The sequence below is a fragment of the Typopeltis vanoorti genome, chromosome 4, assembly GCF_054136105.1.
Source record: "Typopeltis vanoorti isolate ZY-2024b chromosome 4, IOZ_Tvanoo_1.0, whole genome shotgun sequence".
NCBI lineage: Eukaryota > Metazoa > Arthropoda > Arachnida > Uropygi > Thelyphonidae > Typopeltis > Typopeltis vanoorti.
This window is the reverse complement of record NC_143552.1, coordinates 104,355,917-104,376,803: the sequence shown is the minus strand read 5'-3', so window position 1 is coordinate 104,376,803 and position 20,887 is coordinate 104,355,917. Positions and strand designations below refer to the sequence as shown.

The following is a 20,887-nucleotide window of genomic DNA, read 5'->3' as shown; positions in this document are numbered from 1 at the left end:
ATACTGTGTAGGACCACCTCCATGGAGCCACAAAACTTATTGTGGGAAGTAAACACTACTGCACACAATGCTCATCCAACTGCCCCAACTCTCTCTCAGGCAATGCATTCCACTCACCAATGATTTTCCATGTAAAGAACCTTCTCTTCACTCCTATGCTCACATCCTCCTTATAAAATTTCTAGTGATGGCCTCTTGTTCTATTCCCCCTCCCTTCTCCCATGTCAACCTGATTACAATCCCCTGACTAGCATATAGCATATAAGCCTCATATATATATGAGGTCTGATCAAGGCCTCATATGGATTATTAATAATATTAACATTATATTATTAATATTATTAACATGACACTTTAATGTTATTAATAATATTAAGGCCTAATGTTAGGATTCTCTGCAACATTGCCATTATCTGATGTGATTATTATTATTACATAACACCCCCAGGGAGTCCAAAGACTCATCGAGGGAGGACACCCACTCTACAACTCTCCGTTTCCAACAATCCACCACCCTCATCATCTACACCAATGCCATTTACTGCCGACCACCGCCACCAATATTTTCACAGAAAATCACAAACATCCATGCCCATGGCAGGATTCGAACCAGCATCCTTTTGGCTGAAGAGCGGATACACTAACCACTCAGCCAACCAGACCTGCAATAATAATAATAATACATTACCTGAACACAATTGTGCCTAATGATGTGATGTCTTCACAACTTGTGCAACGTGGCCCTGAATTTCAGGCCTTGTCCACCACCACCATTCCCAGATCTCTCATCTCCTCTACCTCCTTTAAAGTTTCCCCACCAAGTGTATACTTTACTACATCCCATCATTGCTTACCAATAATAATAATAATAATTTATTCAGAAGTATAACAGGCTTGTACAGCTGAAATAGAAGTTTCACACATGAGTTCACATACCACCTCAGCTTAACTTCACTACAGATTATTACAATGTTGTATGGTACATCATTTCTTTCCTTTTAAAGAGAAGTATATTGTATATCATCATAAACGCAAGAGGATTCTCTTTGTCAGCTCATTTCAAAGGTTATTACTTTCTTATTAATTATGAGGGGGATCTGGAAATTTCTGATAAACACCCAGACAAAAATGATATTAAATCAACTGATATAACCACAGACTAGTAGCAGAGTTATGAAGGTAATTTATGTTTCTATATTCTTATATGCTTGTATGTTCTGTCTTGTGTTACATCAGTTGTTTAATATCATTTTTGTTCTAGGTATTTATTAGAACTTTCCAGATCCCCCCCCCTCCTCCTCCTCGTATGCTATCAGAAAGAGTTAAATACATATGTACACACCTAAAATACACAAAAAAATTATCTGTGCTGAAACCATTATCAAGTACAACATGTGACTTGTTAATGGACAGAAAAATTTAATAACAGAATTAGAGTATAAATAAGATGAAAAAAATTATTTAATGGTATTTTAGCATTCATATTTTATAAATTAAGAAGCTACAACCAATCAATTTATAATTAACAACAAATAAATTTATATAATTAATAATAATTTCAAAAGTTATTACTTTATTATTAATTATGAGGGGAATCTGGAAAGTTCTGATAAACACCCAGACAAAAATTATATTAAATCAACTAATATAACCACAGACTAGAATCAGAATTATAATGCAATGCAGATATGAACTGGAATAGCCACATAAACCATCTATACAACAAACACCGAACAATAACTGGAAAACTCTACAGGTTAAAAGACATAGTTCCCACATGCCTAAAAACACTAATACACAAAGCACTATGTCAAAATATAGTAAGATACGCTAATAACAATGTATGCTTTCTGTGCACCCTAAAAACTAAATAGATTAATGTCGTTACAGTACAAAATGATAAAACTGATCTTTTGGGAACAAAGAGACAATAACGACTTTATATACACTGCAATGTCAGAACACAAAATGCTAACAGCAAAACACTTATGTCCTATGCAGCTTTGCTAAAACATTATTTTGATACCAACTACAGGACAGTCAGAAATACATACCACATAACAAGACCTCAGACAACTAATTATATCACATATAAATACAATAATCATTACGGAAAGGCCACATGAAACTTCTACATCCCAGACATGATAAACAAATTACCTTTTGAATACAGAAACCTTACAAACTACAATAGCCTGAAAAGAGCGCTAAGGACATACTATGAACAGCTCAGTGATGCATCAAGACATTCCAAGTTATCGGGTGTGTGTGTGTGTTTGTGTGTGTGCATGTGCGAATTTCTCAATCAACGGCTGCAGTGGAAATCAAACCTAATAAACATCAGTCTACTTCCCAACAAACTAAACTTACACAGCAAACAAACCAATAAATAATAACTAACTGGTGTCATCCTCAGATAAGCTTAACAAATAAGCTTCGAGGATGAAACTGAGAAATTGCATCTCATCCAAGATCAATAAAAAAAAGGGGAAAAAAAATCCAAATCCATATATCACATTTACGTGCTGTAGTTACAGTGCTTAAATATACTAAAACTCAAAATTGTAAATATATATAACTCATTGTTAAATTAATAAATGCTGTATTATTATTATTATTATTAATACATTATACAGGGAGGAAGGAAAGAAAGAAAAAAAATCTGTACGAATTTCATTGTTACAAAAAAAAAAAAACAGAATTAAACCTGTTCTAAATATGTAATTTTATGTGTTGTAAATATGTCACCACAATATGTAATCATAATTTTAATAATAAAAAAGCTTCAATTTACAAAAAAAAATATTATTATTAAGTTATAATCATGGGCCAGCTATCTCTGATTGGCTAGCAGTGGAGATTGAACTTCCCACTTGGTCTCCAAAAACTAGATAGTATTAAAAGGCCTCGAATACTCCCTATAAGGGAATAAAAGGAATTATCTTATTATTATTATTGTTATCATTATTATAAGAGTATTAAGATATACAGGGAGTCAGCAACTCATCAAGAGAGAGAGAGAGAGAGGCCATACTATTCGTACCGGCTGTCATACCTGTTCTGGAATTCATTCATGCTACTTGCACACGCAACATTCAACGGCAGTAAATTCCAATCATCCATCACTCTATGATAGAAAAATTAAGCCATCAACCTTTTCATGACAGCATTAATTCTCAATTTCCAAGGATGTCCTTGTGTTCTTTCCCCACCCTCCTTAATTGAAAAATTCCATTTACTGAAATTCTGTATAATCCTTTCAGAAGTTTGTCCTTTCATATAATCCTTACATATTCACTATTCCACAATACTGATATCATTTTTGACACTCCTTTGCAATCTCTCCACTGTATCAGAATTATTACAGAAACCAGGAGACCAGACAATAATCCAAGTGAGGTCTTATCAAGACAATGCAAAGAGGCAAAATGACTTCCTTATCTTTACATGTCAAGGTTCATTTCAGCATTGCAATTATTCTCTGAGTTGTATTTACAAATTTTGCTATACGAACCTTAAACTTCAACTTACTAAAACTCCAAGATCGCTCACTGAATCAGTTTCTTCTAGCATAATCACACCAATATAATATGACATTGGATATCTAATCACACCAAAGTGCATTACTTACATTTATTAACATTCAACTGATAGCCATTTTCACATGCCCACAATTTCATTCTATTCAAATCATTCTGCAAGTATTGCAATATCAAAAGCACTCCCGATTACCCTACCTATCTTTGTATAATCACCAAATAGTTGTATGCAGGCCTAGCTGGTGGCATGTGCGAAGCGTGCAATATACACAGGACACAGGTGCCGCAGAAGAAAAGGCGCCTAAAAGATGTCAAAAAATATGAGATAATAGTTTAAACAAACAACGAATGGTACAGAATGGTACATATAATTATGAATGTACGTCGTCTTCCATTCGGGGGCCCTTCAGATCTTCCTGGAAACAAACAAATAAATTCTGAAATTGTATCCTGGACCCGATTATATCACTGTAATTTTTGATTAAAATTTACAAAAATATATCTAAAATAGTTCTTCTTTATTTTTTGATGTATCGTAAATCAACTTATGATTAATTGTTGAGTTCCGTGTAAAAAAAAAATTGTATAAGCAGGACTAATACATAGGTAACATTATACTGTAAAGCGGTTTTCATTTGTTTTTCATTTCCTGTTCGTTTTATTCGCACTTGATTCAAAAAAAAACATTTTTGGAAAGGCGCCGAACATTAATCGCACACACAAGAAAAATACTAGGTGCCGGCGCTGGCTGTTATGTCACACACCACTTGACATGTCTTGAATCTTGGTGATTCACACATGACTTTTTTGATATGTCAGCCATGGCTAGTGAATCTGCTCTCCAGCCAAAAGGCTGTGGGTTCGAATCCTGCCGTGGGCATGGGTGTTTGCGATTGTCTGTGAAAAATACTAGCAGTGGTGGTGGGCAGTAGATGGCGTTGGTGTAAATGATGCAGTTCACTGTAGTTGGTGGATTAAGTGGTAGAGATGGAGAGTTGTAGACCCAACTCTCCATCTCCACGTTGAGTCTTTGGACTCCTTGAAGGCATCACATAATAATAATAATAATAATATTCTCCAATTTATGCAACAGTCTTCCATGCTATATTCTGTCAAAAGCCTTCGTAAAATCCAAAAGTATAATGGTGTTTTCATTCCCCTCATCTAACTCAGTGGTAACATTATCATAGAATGTGAGCAAGTTGCTAAAACATGACCTTCCCTTAGTTAACCCATGCTGTTCATTGCAAAGTAGAGGTTCTCTGTCGACCCATTTCTGAATGTAAGTCCTAACGAACTTTTGCTAAATCTTCACCACCACTCCTGAGATACTGATTTGTGGATGGTTGGATTGGTCTTTGCACCACCCTTGTGCAATGGGATTACCATACAATCTTTCCACTCTTGTGGAATATTTCCTGTTCTCAGACTCAAATTATACAGCCCTGATCAGTTTCTTCTAGCATAATCCCATCAATATAACACAACATTAGATATCTAACATTACATTTATTAACACTGATTTGACAGCCATTTTCAAGTTTAATTATTATATAAATAATTCATGAATTTGAATAAGAATGACTATATGCCTTTATCAAAGTTGACTATATGACTATATGCCTTTATCAAATACACTTCTTAGAGTTTTAGTTAAACTGTGACATTATAAGCATTGTTCACTTATAGTAATTTAATCCATCATTGTAACTGACAAATTGTTTGCATATGCATGTACACTAATCCAGGAGATCCTAAGATAGTCTCGACGGCCAAGTCGTTCTAGCTCTTTAGCGTTACCCAGGATGCACCACTTGGAGGCGAGCTAACGGCACAACAACTTGTCACTGAGAACTATGATACAACAATAGCATGGCAGACAGAATGGACTGCCAAAGCCCCAGTAATCTGGCAGACTGTCTTTAACCCAAACAGCCCGCTATCAGGGTTCAACCTACCTTGAAAAATATGGACCTCCCTAAATAGGGTTTGCACCAACCATAGTAGGTGCAGAGCTTCCTTATTTACTTGGGGAATAAGACCAAACTCATCTTGTGACTGTGGTGAGGATAACGGATAACCAAACTATACAACATATCACATTTGACTGTCCTCACAGAGCCTTCATGGGACCAGTATCTGACTTTATAACAGTTTCCACTGATGCTGTTGACTGGTTGGTGAACTTAGACATTCAATTTTAATTTTCTGCTTATTTGTATATTTTTATATATATATGACTATAGTGTCACTTCACACTATTGTATTAGTTTATGCATTTTGTTGTCTTGTATGTTTTTTTTGTTGTTTTTTTTGTATGTGTTTATATTAAAACCTACAAACCACAGCCCCCCTCCTCCTCCCCTCCACAAAAAAGATTACTCTAAATCCATCACCATTCCCTACATCCGAGGCACCTCAGAAAAAATTACCAAAATTCTAAAAAAACATGACCTCACCTCCTGTTACAGGCCTCACAGAAAATTGGCATCCCTTATCCGCTCTACCAAAGACCAACCACTTCCCCTAGACCTACCTGCTGTATACCAGGTCCCTTGCAGTTGTAAACTGTCGTGCTTTGGCCAAACAGGCAGGACAGCGAATATCAGAATTTCTGAACACAAGGACTACATCCGGTTTTACAAGTATAGCCATTCTGGTCTTGCAGACCATGCTCTGGATACTCGCCACAGAATACGGTGGAAGAAAGCAACAATAATACACCGGAGCAAATATAAATTCGAAAGATTATTTATGGAAACAGCCTCTGCCCTAAGAAACTCTCCAAACCTCAATAAATTTGGTTGTATGCGACTGCCCCAAATTTGGGAGGCATACATCAGCAGACCTTCAGCCCAATGGCCAAGAACGCCTACTTAGCCCTCCAGAGGGCACCATCAGGACTTCTAGGAGAATGATAGCTTCAAATCTTCATTCTTAGTTACTGTATTGTTATTGCCTTGTGTGCACCTGCCTTTTTGTAAGTTCCTTTAGAAAATGGCAATGTGACATTGCCGAAATATCGGAAATATCTATTAAAATATTATTTAATTTATATTCGGATCTACGTTGTTCCAATTCCCTAAGTTATTTAGAAATGCATAACCAACGTATAAGCCTGTCTACGAGAGTAAACAGAAACTGTAGCATCCCTTTAGGCCCCCACCCACCATTACTTCCTGAAATGAAAATCCTATTCATTATTTTTGTTTGAGAGACTAGATTCACACTTGGTCATTCACAAAAACTCACCGGCTTCCATCGTAAATTCTTAAGTTTTCCTGCATTTGCACTTCAGCATGCTTGGTGAACAAAGCTCTGTCTAGACACCCAACACCAAAACTATTTAGATGCAATCCATTAGCATTATACAAATCCTTCTTTCCATCAAACACAGACCAGAGATCCACACATTCTACATCATTCCTTCTGCACAACCTACGTATTAATTCATTAGCTATCAATGCCTTCCTCTTCAGTTTGCCTCTATCACAGCATGGCAGGAGACTTACGATCTTCACCTTCTCACTCTTCAGTTTTGCCTCTTCTAACAACTCCTTTACATCCTCCTACTTCTTGCCTCTCAAATCATTTGTGCCAACCAAGACAATCAGTTCCTTCACCTTACCTTTTTGCATCTGATGGTATGACTAATATTGTGAATTTTTGCAACAGGGAAACAAAATGTTGTCACACTTTTATTAAGTAGTCCCCTGATCATTGAGTCTCCATACATCAAAAATGCAATTAAACTAAATTATATACCCACACTATACTACAGTCTTGTTTGTAGTATAGTATTTTTAGGGGTAATTTTTTTTTTTCTCCAGCAAAAATTCTCTCTGTGGCAGTTCATGACATCTTGGGATTTTATTTAATGAGCATTCAAATAACATAAGAAGTTGAAATAAGTTACTAAAACTGAATATAGCCTCTGAAATATTAGTTTTATAATAAAAGTTAACAGATAGTAGATCTGCAGATTCTGGAGTTCAAAGCTTTAGAAAATACATAATTAAATACTGGTGACATATAATCATATGCAAAAGGAAGCAGGCTATCATGTGACGATGCATTACTATTAGTATTATTTCTGGCCTGCACAAAGTGAAAAGATTTTGTAGTGAAAAGACCATCACAGTGGGCAAAAACAACTCACACTGCAATTGTACAACCATACCTTGAATTGAAAGCATTCACCACCAACTCTGGTAATGCATTCCACTCATTCACCACTCATCATACAAAAAAAAAAATCTTTTCACTGTCTTACACAATGTTTACACAGTTTCTATGAATGACTTCTCATTTTCTACCACCATTTATTACCCTATGCAAATTTCTTCTATATCTTTTTAATAAGCTACTCTCGCCAATTTCTATGTCTAAATCATATCACTCTTCTCCTATCTGCTAATTTTGCAGAGCGCATTCCCTTAATCTGTCCTCTCATCCTGAAACAGATGTAGTTACTCTCTAATGCTTCTTTATGATTTCTTCAGAGAAATCCAGATATGGTCTGATCAGTGACTTATAGTTAAATTATTTTTATTATTATTATCTGAGAGCTCCAGGGATTCAAGGACTTGTCGAAGGAGGCTATAAATCATCCAAACCAGCTATCATACCCTCCCTTAAATTCATTCACACTAGATGCACTCGCTAAGGACAAATTATTCCACTCACTCACTGTTCTATGAGAGAAAAACTTAGCTCTTATCCCTTTCTTTACTGTGAACAAACTTAACTTCCATGGATGCCCCCATGTTTTCTTCTCGCCTTCCATATAATGAAAAATTTCATCAGATGATATCCTAAAACACTCATTCAAAATTTTATAGACCTCATATCATATCACCCCTCTTTCTCCTGTTAACCAGAGTCTGTAATCCACATATTTGCAATCTGTCCTCATAATCTAAATCCTTTAATCCAGATCAGTGGCGACTAATGAAAATTTTAAGTGGGGGTGCTGCACATACAAAAAAAAAAAAAACTTTTTTCCCTAATCAGTAACGAATTTATTAATAAATAAATTTACATATTAAAAAATTGCTTTATTAAAAATATTTCATCCTCACCACGAACAAACACCAATAATAAAAGTTTCGTATCTCACAGAAATAACGTGAGCATGCACACAATTTATCTGTAAGTGACACTGCCCAAACAAGCAGTGTCAGAATCACTTGTAACGTGCAATGACAAGCGCAAATGAATATTGACGTTAGATCTCAGTGCATTTGTTTCATGTAACGATAATTGAAAAAATATAATTCTTTTCATATTTTCAACAGTGACACTCATCATAATTCAGCCTTGCATCTATAATAAATAAATAATTATGCTATTTTAACAAAATAAAATAAAATTTACAAAAAATAGTTCACCCTCCCCACGAACACGCACCAATAATAAAAGTTTCGTATCTCACAGAAATAAAGGGCACAAGCATATGATACACTGCCCAAACGAGCAGTGTCGGAATCACTTGTACCATGCAATGAGAAGCGTAAACGAATATCGGCGAGTCTAGATGCAATTGGCTGAATGTGATAATTCCGACACTGCATTAGATTGCACTGCATTGCATTTGTTTCGTAATCTAAAGCGTTAATCGAACAATTCCAATTATTAACTATTCAATCAATGTCAAAACATAAGCTGTAACCTTTAACATGTTGTATTGCATTTATATAATGTTGTAAGCATTGTTATTATTTATAAACACAAACAAAATTTAATTTTTTCATTTTTTTTCCTTGGGGTGCTTATGTATGCAGTGCTTATGTATGAGCCACCACTGATCCAGATATAATCTTTGTAACTCTTCTTTGCACCCTTTCCACAGTTTTTTTTATCACCTTGGAACCAGGAAACAATAATCCAATTGCAGTCTTATCAAGGTTATAAAGAAGCAAAATGACTTCCTTATCCTTGCATGTCAAAGTTCGCTTCACCATTGTGATTACCCTCTGAGTTGTATTTGCAACTTTTGCTATGTGACCTTTGAACTTTAAATTCCTATCTCAAATCATACCAAGATCCCTTTCCTCATCAGCTTCTTCTAGCATAACCTTGCTAATATAACATGCCTCTGGAAATTTCATCATGCCAAAGTGCATAACTTTACACTTACTAGCATTAAACTGATAGCCATTTTCGTTTGCCCAAATTTCCAGCCTATTCAAATCATTTTGTAAGTGCTGGATATCAGCAGCATCCCTGATTGCCCTGCTTATCTTTGACATCATTAGCAATTGTGTATCACCTGTTAGACCCCCCCCCCCAATGTTATTAATGTATAGATTGAACAACAATGGCCCAAGGACCATGAGCCATTTTTGTATGCACATCAACAGTTTAATATCCATCCCCATTTGTTCTAATTTGCATAACAGTATTCCATGGGGTATCCTATGCTATGCTGTCAAAAGCCTTAGCAAAATCTTAAGAGTATCACTGTGTAGCCACTCCTCATGTCAAACTCAGTTGTCACTATTTAAATCTTTTATTCATCATGTTGAAAAGAAAGAGGATGATGTTGTCACAGTTGAACAAAAACGTAATCGAAATCCAAAAAAGAAATGTTAAAGAAATGGTAGTGGTGGTAGGTACTAATAATTTAAGTGGTGACAAACATAGTATGAGAGGAGATCCTTGAGGTAGACCACTGGTTACCTTAAATTTAGCAGATTCTCACCCACTGTATACCACTTTTTGATATCTGTCTGTCAACCATCCACTGATCCAAGTCAAGAGTTTATATTCGAATTTTCTTCAGTTTATGCAACAGCCTTTCATTTGGTATCCTATTAAATGCAACTTGGAAAAATCCAACATTATCATAGTGATCCAACTTGCCAATAACACTGTTATAAAATATGAGCAAATTAACACTCCTTTAGTAAACCCATGCTGCTCCTTGCAGAGTATAGCTTGTCTGTCTACCCATTTCTGCATGCAAGTTCTTACTAACTTCTCTAAAATCCTCACTACCACACCAGAGATACTGATAAGTCGGTAGTTAGACAGATCAGTTTTTGCACCAACTTTGTACAATAGTCTAGCCCAGTGATTCTCAAACTTTTTTGTCTGGCGGCACACTAAAATCAATAAATAAATTTCACGGCACCCCTAGTATTATTTGCTTTTTATAGAGAGTAAAGTGCCGATTAATTGATTCTGAAAGACTCGCATGTATAACCCATAAATAAATTGATATTACAGATACTAAAGATATGAAGGAAAGCGTGTTAAAAAGAAAACAGATTTTATTTAAACTAAATTGGTTTATTTTCAAACAACCCCAAAGCATACAAAACAAATGCTATTATAAAGGTTCAGATAATAAAATATGAACTTAATGTGAGATATGTGCATGGTGTTGTTTGCATATTTCTTTGATATTATAATTTCATTTTCAAGGGTCTTTAGTCTTTCTCTCTTCTTTGTTTTAATATTTACGAGTGCAGAAAAACTCAGTTCACACAAATAAGATGTAGAAAATTGCAATAAGATGATAAGTGCTTTGAATCCTATATTGGGGTACTCCTTCATAGTTGTTATCCAAAATGAATTCAGACACATTTCTGAATGCTTCAATCTCAACGTACGATCGTTACTTATATCAATTAATTCTTCGGCTTCTATAAGACTTAACTCACTCATTGCTGATGTTGATTCTACAAATGGATTTCGAATCCAATCGTATAAATTGACTGAAATGTCTGGAAAATAATGGTCAATTTTTTCTTCTAATGATGTTAAATGACTGTAAATAAGCTTTTGCAGATCAGTGTTCTTACATTTTCTGGAGGCAACTTTAAGGAACATTTCTACATTGTTGGTGCTTAATTTTATCTTCCACATTTTTATTTCATCTTTAAAATCTTTAATTTTATCTGTAGATGTCAAAATATTCTAATTTCTTCCTTGCATGTTGGAGTTCAGTTTGTTCAGATGATCGAATATGTCTGTTAAATAGGCTAGTTTGGAACACCAAAAATCATCCTGTAATAATTTATAAAATTCTGGTTTGTCTTCATTTTGGAAAAACATTAATATTTCTTCTTTAAGTTCAAAAAAACGATCCAATACGCGACCTTTTGAAAGCCATCTTACTTCGGTATGAAGAAGAAGATTCTTGTAATGAGATTGCATCTCTTCACATAGTCCTGCAAATATTCTAGATTTTAATGGTCTGGCCTTGATATAATTAACCATCTGAATGATTTCTTCTAATACACTTTTTAATTCCAAGCCTATTGTCTTTGCCACCAATGATTCACGATGAATGAAGCAATGAGTCGTTATAATGTTCTCATTTTCTTTTCTAGCAAAGGAAACAAACACTTTTGTAATTCCAACCATAGAAGGTGCACCATCTGTATATATACCCACACAAGTTTTCCAAGATAGATCATTTGTATTAAAATATGTGTTCATTATATCAAAAACATCTTTTCCCGTCGTAGTTTTTTCGAATTCCTTGCAGCATAGAAATTCTTCGATAATATTATCATCTTCAATGAATCGAGTAAAAACAAGTAAGTGTGCTTTACCACCGATATAAGTTGACTCATCTAACTGCAAACTGAAAAATTTTGATTCGATTATTTTGGTTATAACTGACTTTTCAATATCGACTGACAGATCATTAATGTGTCTACTCATAGTATCATTTGATAATGGAATCTTCTTTATTTCTTCTTATCCCTCAGTACCAAAAATTGTTCTCACAAATCCTGAACAGGCCGGACGAATCAAGGTTTCGCTGATAGTATGAGGCTAATAACCTTTACAACTTTTGTAAAGGTTATTAGACTCATACTATCAGCTGGCTTAATTTTCCTTTGCAATTATTTCAGCGACTAAATAACTCGCTTCTTGAACTCAGTCAGAAATTGTAAACTTTCTTAGAAAACTTTTACTTTGATTTTCTTGTAATCTTATTAACTCTTTGAAATATTCAGGATTTTTATTCGACAAGTTGTCATGTTTTGTGAAGAAATGTCGCAATAATTTGCTAGAAACCATAGCCTCATTTGATAGAACCAAACCATACAAAATACACTTAAGTCTGGGAATTAATTTATCACCACACCACGTAAATCCCATTTTTAGATAGCTCTCTTGATATAAACGAGTTTTTACATTATTTTTCATTGTTTCCTTTTTACATGAACTTATTCTTTCTGTTTCTGTTGTTTCATTAGTGCTTTTTTGTTGCTGAACGTTAAAAATAGTCAAATCTTCACTAATGCAAGTATCAGTTTTTGATAATTTATTAGTATGAATTGGTTCGTTAGCTTTGCTACAAGTAGACATTTCTTGATCGTCAGAATCTTCACTTCTTTTTTTAAGGAAAAAAAGTATTCATGATTTTGAAGGGCATATGTAACTTTAATATTTTATTTTAAAATTTATTTCAAGTAAATAATTTTTTTTCCCGGATGGAAAAAGGAAAAACATTTGTTTACGATGTCTCTCGTTATAGTTGGAATATATAACAATAAGAAAAACCTCTACCCCCTGAATTTAATGACTTTAATATCATACTTCGTTTATTCTCACCGATGACAAAAGACTCATGATTTTTGTTTAGGGAAAATGATTATGTATAATACTTGTCACACTGAACAGAGAAATACTAAAACAGACAGCAGCACAACTAACCATTCATTAGTTCATTTTCCCCAGTATTTATGTGCCGTCACATATCTAGTTACAACGACACGCGGTGATCTAATGAAATCCCAGGATATAATATAAGAGTGATATAAAAAATGATAATTTTTATATACGCTTCATCCATTAAAATCAAAATATATAATTTTTTTGTTTTTGATTTAGTTATTTGTGGCAATTGAATATTTTGCTTTTTTCAAATAAAATGATTCAAAATTTTGCGGCACCCTTGTGGCACCCTAGGGTGCCGCGGCACCCAGTTTGAGAACCACTATTCTGCTGACCGTTCCTTTAGCAAATGTGCTGATATTTCATTATCACTTTCTTATGGAAGCAATTTTCTTGGTAACCTTTACAACTTTTGCAATATGCCCCCTGAACTTCAGTTTCCTATCTACCAACACCCCCAGATTCCTTGCCTACTCTAGATAGAGGAAGCATGGTAGTGTAATATAGATAGAGGAAGCAAGGGATCAAATCATTTTGCAAGCGCTTTCTGAAATTGCCCTTCCCAATTTACCATCATTAGCAAACAACTGAACATCTCTCAAAACTTGAACTGTATCATCAATGTAGAGATTAAGCAGCAGCACTCCCATCACAGAACCCTGGTGCCCCCCCCCCCACCATTTGTCATATTTTGACAGATTGCATCCTCACTACATAATAACCTGCACCTTGACCCACCATCATTGTAACCAGCCTGTCTGTTTAACTGACTGTCCATCTCCATCCTACATAAGCTGTTGCAGAATGTGTGGTGGAGATACTTAATGAGCAGTTCATAAAGATCTTTCAATCTTGTGAATGTGACTTCATGGAGAGATTAAGAGCAGTTGATGATGGGGAGGAGAGACTGACTGTAAGTGAGCAAGAGGTGTTTGGGGAGTTGAGTAAACTAGATGTAAATAAGGCTGTGGGACTTGATAATATATTACTGCGTATTCTGAAGGAATGTGCCAGAGAGTTGAAACCTGCCTTGACATATTTTTTTCATACGAGTCTTGCACTTGATCAAGTTCCTAAAGAGTGGAAGGAGGGCAAGATTGTGCCACTTCATAAAGGAGGTGATCGAACTCAAGCATCAAACTATAGGCCTATCTGTGTGTCAGGTGTTGTGGTTAAGTTGTTGGAGAACTTGTGAGAACTAGGATCCAGAGTTGGGTTGACAACAATGGTATAATCTTTGATGGACAGCATGGATTTGCTAAAGGGAGGTCGTGTTTTAGTAATCTACTTACTTATTACAATAAAGTGACTGCTTCCTTGGACAGAGGAGAAGGATACACAGTAATATACTTGGATTTCACAAAAGCTTTTGATAGAGTACCTCATGATAAGTTGACAGTCAAACTAGAGCAGATGGGGTTGGATATTAGATTAGTGCATTGGATTGGAGACTGGCTATTTGATAGGTATCAACAAGTTGTGTATGGGGGTGCAATATCCAGGAAAAGGAAAGTCACTAGTGGAGTGCCTCAGGGATCTGTTTTATGGCCATTACTATTTAACTTGTATATTAATGATATTGGCGATGATTTGGATGGAGATATTCAGTTGTTTGCAGATAATGCAAAGTTGGGACGAACCATAAAGAGTAGTGAAGATGTTGTGGCCTTGCAAGAAGACTTGAATAAATTGAGTGATTGGGCAAGCAAATGGGGATGTTAGTTCATTGTTGCAAAATGCAAGGTTTTAAAATTTGGAAAACAAAGATGGGATGCAGAATTTATGCTTGGTGAGAATATATTGTTGGAAGTAGAGGAAATAAGAGATCTGGGGGTGATAGTGGATAAGGATCTAAAATTTAGGGGACACATCGCCAAACTTGTCAAGACAACACAAAGACTTCTGGGAATGATACGGAGGACACTGACGTGTAGAAGTAGGGAGATTCTTGTTCCATTGTATAAGGCTTTGATTAGGCCGCACATGGACTATTGTGCCCAGATTTGGTCACCTGGTTTTCAGAAGGATGAAGAGATGTTAGAAAGGGTCCAAAGGCAACTGACTAAGGTAGTTTCTGACCTCTGGAATGTCGAGTATGAGGAAAGATTGAAAAGATGTAATTTGCAGAGTCTAGTGGAGAGAAGGAATAGGGGAGATATGATAGAGACCTACAAGTTGGTAAGGGGTTGTTACAGGATCAATGGTGGAGAAGTTCTACAGAGAATAGTGGGAGATCAGGGGAGAACCAGAGGTCATCCCTGGAAACTGTATAAAGAGGGTGTGAGTAGGGGAGTGAGAGGCAGGTTTTTTTGTGCAGAGTTGTGAGTGATTGGAATGCCTTGCCTGAGAGTGTGGTGTCTGCAAGGAGTTTGAATGTGTTTAAGACACGGTATGATGAGATGTGTGTGAGATAAAAGGACCTCCTAGATGAGTCTTTGACTCCATGAGGTCTTGTTTAATAATAATAATAATAATAATAATTTCAATAGTAGCTGAAACTGAATAGGATGGGGATGGGTAGTCAGTTGATGGGCTATCAAAGTTTTACAAGCGGAAAAAAAAATAACAAAACATTTCTTTAAAACGCTGCTTTCTGGAAATATGTCTATTTTCATTAATCCAATTCGGTATTATATTCTATTCAACAGCAGCAATACAGCACAGCGAAATCTTTCGCTCTGCTGTATTGTGAAATCTTTCATGAGGAGTTCACATATAAAAAAATATGTGAAATCTTTCAGTCTGATTTCATGTCCATACAAAATGGATTAGATCTAGTTTTTCTACAATGTCACTGACTCCACAGAAGTAGTAATAATAATAATACACTCATTCTAGCCACCTGCTCACAAACTAATCTATACAAATCGAATTGTACAGATGAGTCAGAATTATCTACGTAAAGAGAATCCAATGATGAGCATGCTCAAATGTTTAATTAAACATCTGACTTTTTATTGGAGGAGGGAGAGGCTTCTTTTTACATAGTTTTATTTACAGTATGCAGTAAAAAGCACAGTAAAAGTTTTCTTTTTCCCCTAGTACTGTAAATAAAAATATAAAAAGAAACCCAAATCTCTGTAATTTAAAGACAGCACTTGACATTTCTTTTTCATTCAATACAATTACTAACTATTATTATTATTATTATTATTATTATTATTCTACAAGGAGGCCTAAAATTCCTTGTAGATGCCAAGAGGCTCACACTAATTACTATTCCCATAATGCATATCAAACCTCTATTATATATTAATACATTTCATAAATTAAAGATACCAAGAAATTATATACTTAATTTAATCCTTTATCCAAGTGTAAGCAAACAAAGTTTGCACATGAAGTATTTTCAGGACTGAGGCAACTCGTGGTAAAGGTGGTATGACTTCACATCACTTGCCTTAGTATCCCGTAATGCAAAGCACATCTCCTTGCATACATGTATAATGCTATGCATTATGGGAAGGGTCACTACCCGACCGGTTTCCCTGTTTAAGTGCATGGTTACTTCTCCAAAAACTCGTGCGATCACTTGGATCACCCAACAATGAGCGATCTGAGTGATCATTTAACTCAGTGGTGGCTCTGTTTAGTCACAGGCTCCCCCTACTACCAAGCAGAACTCCTCATATTCTAGGAAATGCATCAGCCAAGGAAGTCCTAATATACGCCACTCAATCGGATCCAAATCCCTGGATGCTCAAAAGTTACCGAAAAAACTCTGCTCCCAAGAATCAAATCACCAACCAGTTTCCCTGTTTAAATGCAGGGTTACTTCTCCAAAAACTCCTGCAATCACTCAGATTACCCAACAATGAGCGATCATTTAAATCAGCATTGGCTCCTCTCCCAGTGGCAGGCTCACCCCCACCACCAAGCAGAGCCATAATCTCAGCAGTGGCCCCACTCAGAGACAGGCAAACCCCCCCCCCCAAAGCAGAGCCACTCATATCTAAGGGAAAGTACTGTCCCTTCTGCATAAAAGCGCATCCGTGAGAGCCAGACCCAACAATGAGCGACCAATGAACAATGAATCAATGAAGTTAAAACTTCATTGGTTCTTCATTCATTAAGCATCCAAGAGACTGATTTTGTAATTTTCACTAAATTATAATCTGTAAATACAAAAGTCGAAGATAAAAATTATTTAAAGTAAAGAGCCAATAGACTTCATTTCGATGTAAACATTATTTAAATTAAGGGGATATTAAATTTCACATTGCTTTAAAACCGAATAAGAAACTCAAAGATCGGAATCAGAGTTTCATGCCGAATATAGTAACTATAAATGTATCGGCGACTACTAGCGTAAGCTAAAGCACGTAGTACAAACTAGGGCAACTCATTGCAAAGGTGGAGAAAGTTCTGATCGCTATTCTTAATATTTTCCATAATGTAAAACCCATCTCCTAGGAGATGTATGATGTTATACATTATGGCAGGAGGTCACTACCCAGACCGGTTTCGATCTTTATTGAGATCTCATCACTGAGTAGCTAGACCAAAGTATAATACTAAAGGGTATAGCGAAAACAACTTATATACTCTGCTGTACTATGTACTTAAACTACGTGCTTTAGCTTACGCTAGTAGTCACCGATACGTTTATAGTTACTATATTCGGCATGAAACTCTTTGATTCCTTCGATCTTTGAGTTTCTTATTCGGTTTTAAAACAATGTGGGATTTAATATCCCCTTAATTTAAATAAAGATAAAAATATTTTTGATAAGTATTTATATTAAGCCTTTCAAGATCATTCATCTTCCAAGACACAATAATTCCTAAACAGGCAAAACCCTACCCCCAAGCAGAGCCACTCATATCTAAGGGAAAGCACTGTCCCTTCTGCTTAAAAGCACATCCATGAGAGCCAGGCCCAGAAACAGCCAAACCTCAGTTAAGACTTCATTGGCTACAGCATTGCCACAACCACTTCAACACAAAGCACATTCGTGAGAGCCAGATCCAGAAACAGCAATAGCCGAGCCTCAGTTAAAACTTCATTGGCTACAGCCTTGCTGCAACCACTTCTGCACAAAAGCACATCAGTGGGAGCCAGACACAGAGGTGATATCATATCAAGGTTGAAGTAATGCAGAAGTTATATTTTCATATACGAGTTGCCAAAAGGTGTCACACCTTATTATTAAAATACTCTGGATCAGAGATAGTTAGTTGTTGAAAGTTTTTCCACTTGTTTATACTATAAATTAAAGATACCAAGAAATTATATACTTGGTTTAATCTTTTATCCAAGTGTAAGCGAACAAACTTTGCGACTGAAGTATTTTCAGGACTGGGGCGACTCGTGGCAAAGGTGGTATATATGTCTGCAAGGAGATGGGATACTAAGGCAAGTGATGTGAAGTCATACCACCTTTACCACATGTCGCCCCAGTCCTGAAAAAACTTCAGGTGCAAACTTTGTTTGCTTACATTTGGATAAAAGATTAAACCAAGTATATAATTTCTTGGTATCTTTAATTTATAGTATAACCAAGTGGAAAAACTTTCAACAACATTAATACGTTTCATAGATCATTTTGATTCATTAAGCATCCAAGAGACTGATTTTGTGATATTCACTAAATTATAATCTGTAAATACAAAAGTTGAAGATAAAAATATTTTTGATAAGTATTTATATGAAGCCTTTCAAAATCATTCATCTTCCAAGACCAATAATTCCAATTAATATATATATATATATATATATAACAAGAAATTAAAAAAGAGTATTTTGGAATAATGTAATAATATTTGACATTATTGTATATGTGCTTGAACTTATATATAAAATTTCTGCTTACTTACGGACTGCTTCTGAATTAAATGAGGTGAATCCAACAGAAAAGACACTATATCAAGAAAAACCTGCAATTAAAAGAGAGTCATGTTCACATTGAATCCCTGAAAAAAATCCTATTAAAAAAGAAATTAAAGATATAATTTAAGACGCTTTGTTTAAATTGCACATTTCAAAATATTTTAATATTCCATTTCTAATTTTAATATGTTGTAGAGTGGTTAAAATTATTATTATTATTATTATCATCATCACCTCTTCCCAACTCTATTCAACATTTACATGCCCGATATTAATCAGCTACCACTCAAAGGTAAGATATTCCAATACGCAGACGATACAGCAATAATATCCATCCATAACAACGCAAGCATAGCCCAAACAAATATGCACCATAACATAAATCTGATCATAGACTGGCTCACGAAAAACTCCATACACCTAAACTCAGAAAAGACAAAATTAATGATATTCAGAAATCCACTGACTCGACCAGTTGATAACAAATATATAACCATCAAACATCCACTTTCCAACATAAAAAACACACAGAACAGCAAAACCACTACAATCACTCAGGTTGAAACAATACGATACCTTGGAATTTACTTCGATGAAGATATGAACTGGAATAGCCACATAAACCATCTACACAACAAACTCCGAACAATAAGCGGCAAACTCTACAGGTTAAAAGACATAGTTCCTATACGCCTAAAAACACTAATATACAAAGCACTATGCCAAAATATGTCAATCTGTCTATTTTGCAGGATAATAAACTCATGTTTCCAGCAGGAAAAACCCTGCTATTGCCACATGAGACCACCTAATTCAACTTTAAATGAAAAGTCCTGACACAGACAAATGATGATGTTGGTGTAGTGATGAAATGGTGATGTTGGTGTAGATGATGATATGATAGTCAGGGCCGGCGGAAGCAGGCACTCAGAGCATGAGGTGCATGCGGGTGCTGCTACGAAGGGGGCGCCGCTGCCTGGACATGGTTCATACATTTTTAAGAAACAAAATTTTTATCATAAAAACAAAAAAATCTTAGAATGATCAATATTAAAATAAATAAGGCCGGATACATCGAATAAAAATTTTAAAAAATTGTATATAAATTGTATGTTTACAATTTTGCAGCGAGAGCAGGCTAAATGCTTGTCTGCAGAATGTTGTATCTACTGCAGTCTATCTGAAGTGAAACAGTGAACGGATTTCTGTGCAGAAATGAATTTTCCTATGAAAATTTTGTTGCTAGGTAACCAGTCATATCATATGACTGGTTACCTAGCAACAAGAGCTTACTAACAGTAGCACAGTGCAGACTATAATTTCATCTCTGTGTCATGTTGTGTAATAATTTCTTGTGGGTAGAAATGGAATCAAAAATTTAAAAAAAAAAAAGTTATTCGGTGCACAAAATCTTAAGCGTCATGCTGCGAAAGAAGCAGATATTAAGAAACGAACTGGGGCGCTTAATAAATTTGTTAAAATATTAAAATATTCCGATGCAAATTGTAACCAACTCGATACATCAGAAATCAGAGTTGGCGAACCGTGCACATCATCCATGAAGTTTGCATGAAAGTACTATTGCAACTATTGAACAAGATAACAAGACACATGATGTAAGTGAAAAACAGTTAGGAGAAGATTTAGTCGTAGCTGACCACGAAACTAACACATTGTTAGTCTCTGTAAATTTAGAAGATCCAGGTGAATGGGAAAATATTGATGAAAAATTACGAGTTGTTTTAATTGAAATGAAGCCTGTTCAAAAGAAAAATATAATATATCCCAGAGATACATATGGTCGTAAATTTGGCGACATGTATTGTAATAGAAAAATGGAAAACAAGGAGCTCATGCCAAGAACATGGCTCATTTATTC

General features: G+C 35.3%; 1 protein-coding gene across 1 annotated transcript in view; it reads right to left on the bottom strand.

The window, feature by feature from the left end:
• LOC150107569 (uncharacterized) overlaps positions 1 to 20,887 on the bottom strand; it is a 613,086-nt gene that overhangs the window by 365,978 nt on the left and 226,221 nt on the right. The window contains exon 12 of the mRNA XM_090392132.1: positions 18,996 to 19,055. Coding sequence (XP_090248258.1) covers positions 18,996 to 19,055 — 60 coding nt within the window. The remainder of the gene's footprint in view (positions 1 to 18,995; positions 19,056 to 20,887) is intronic.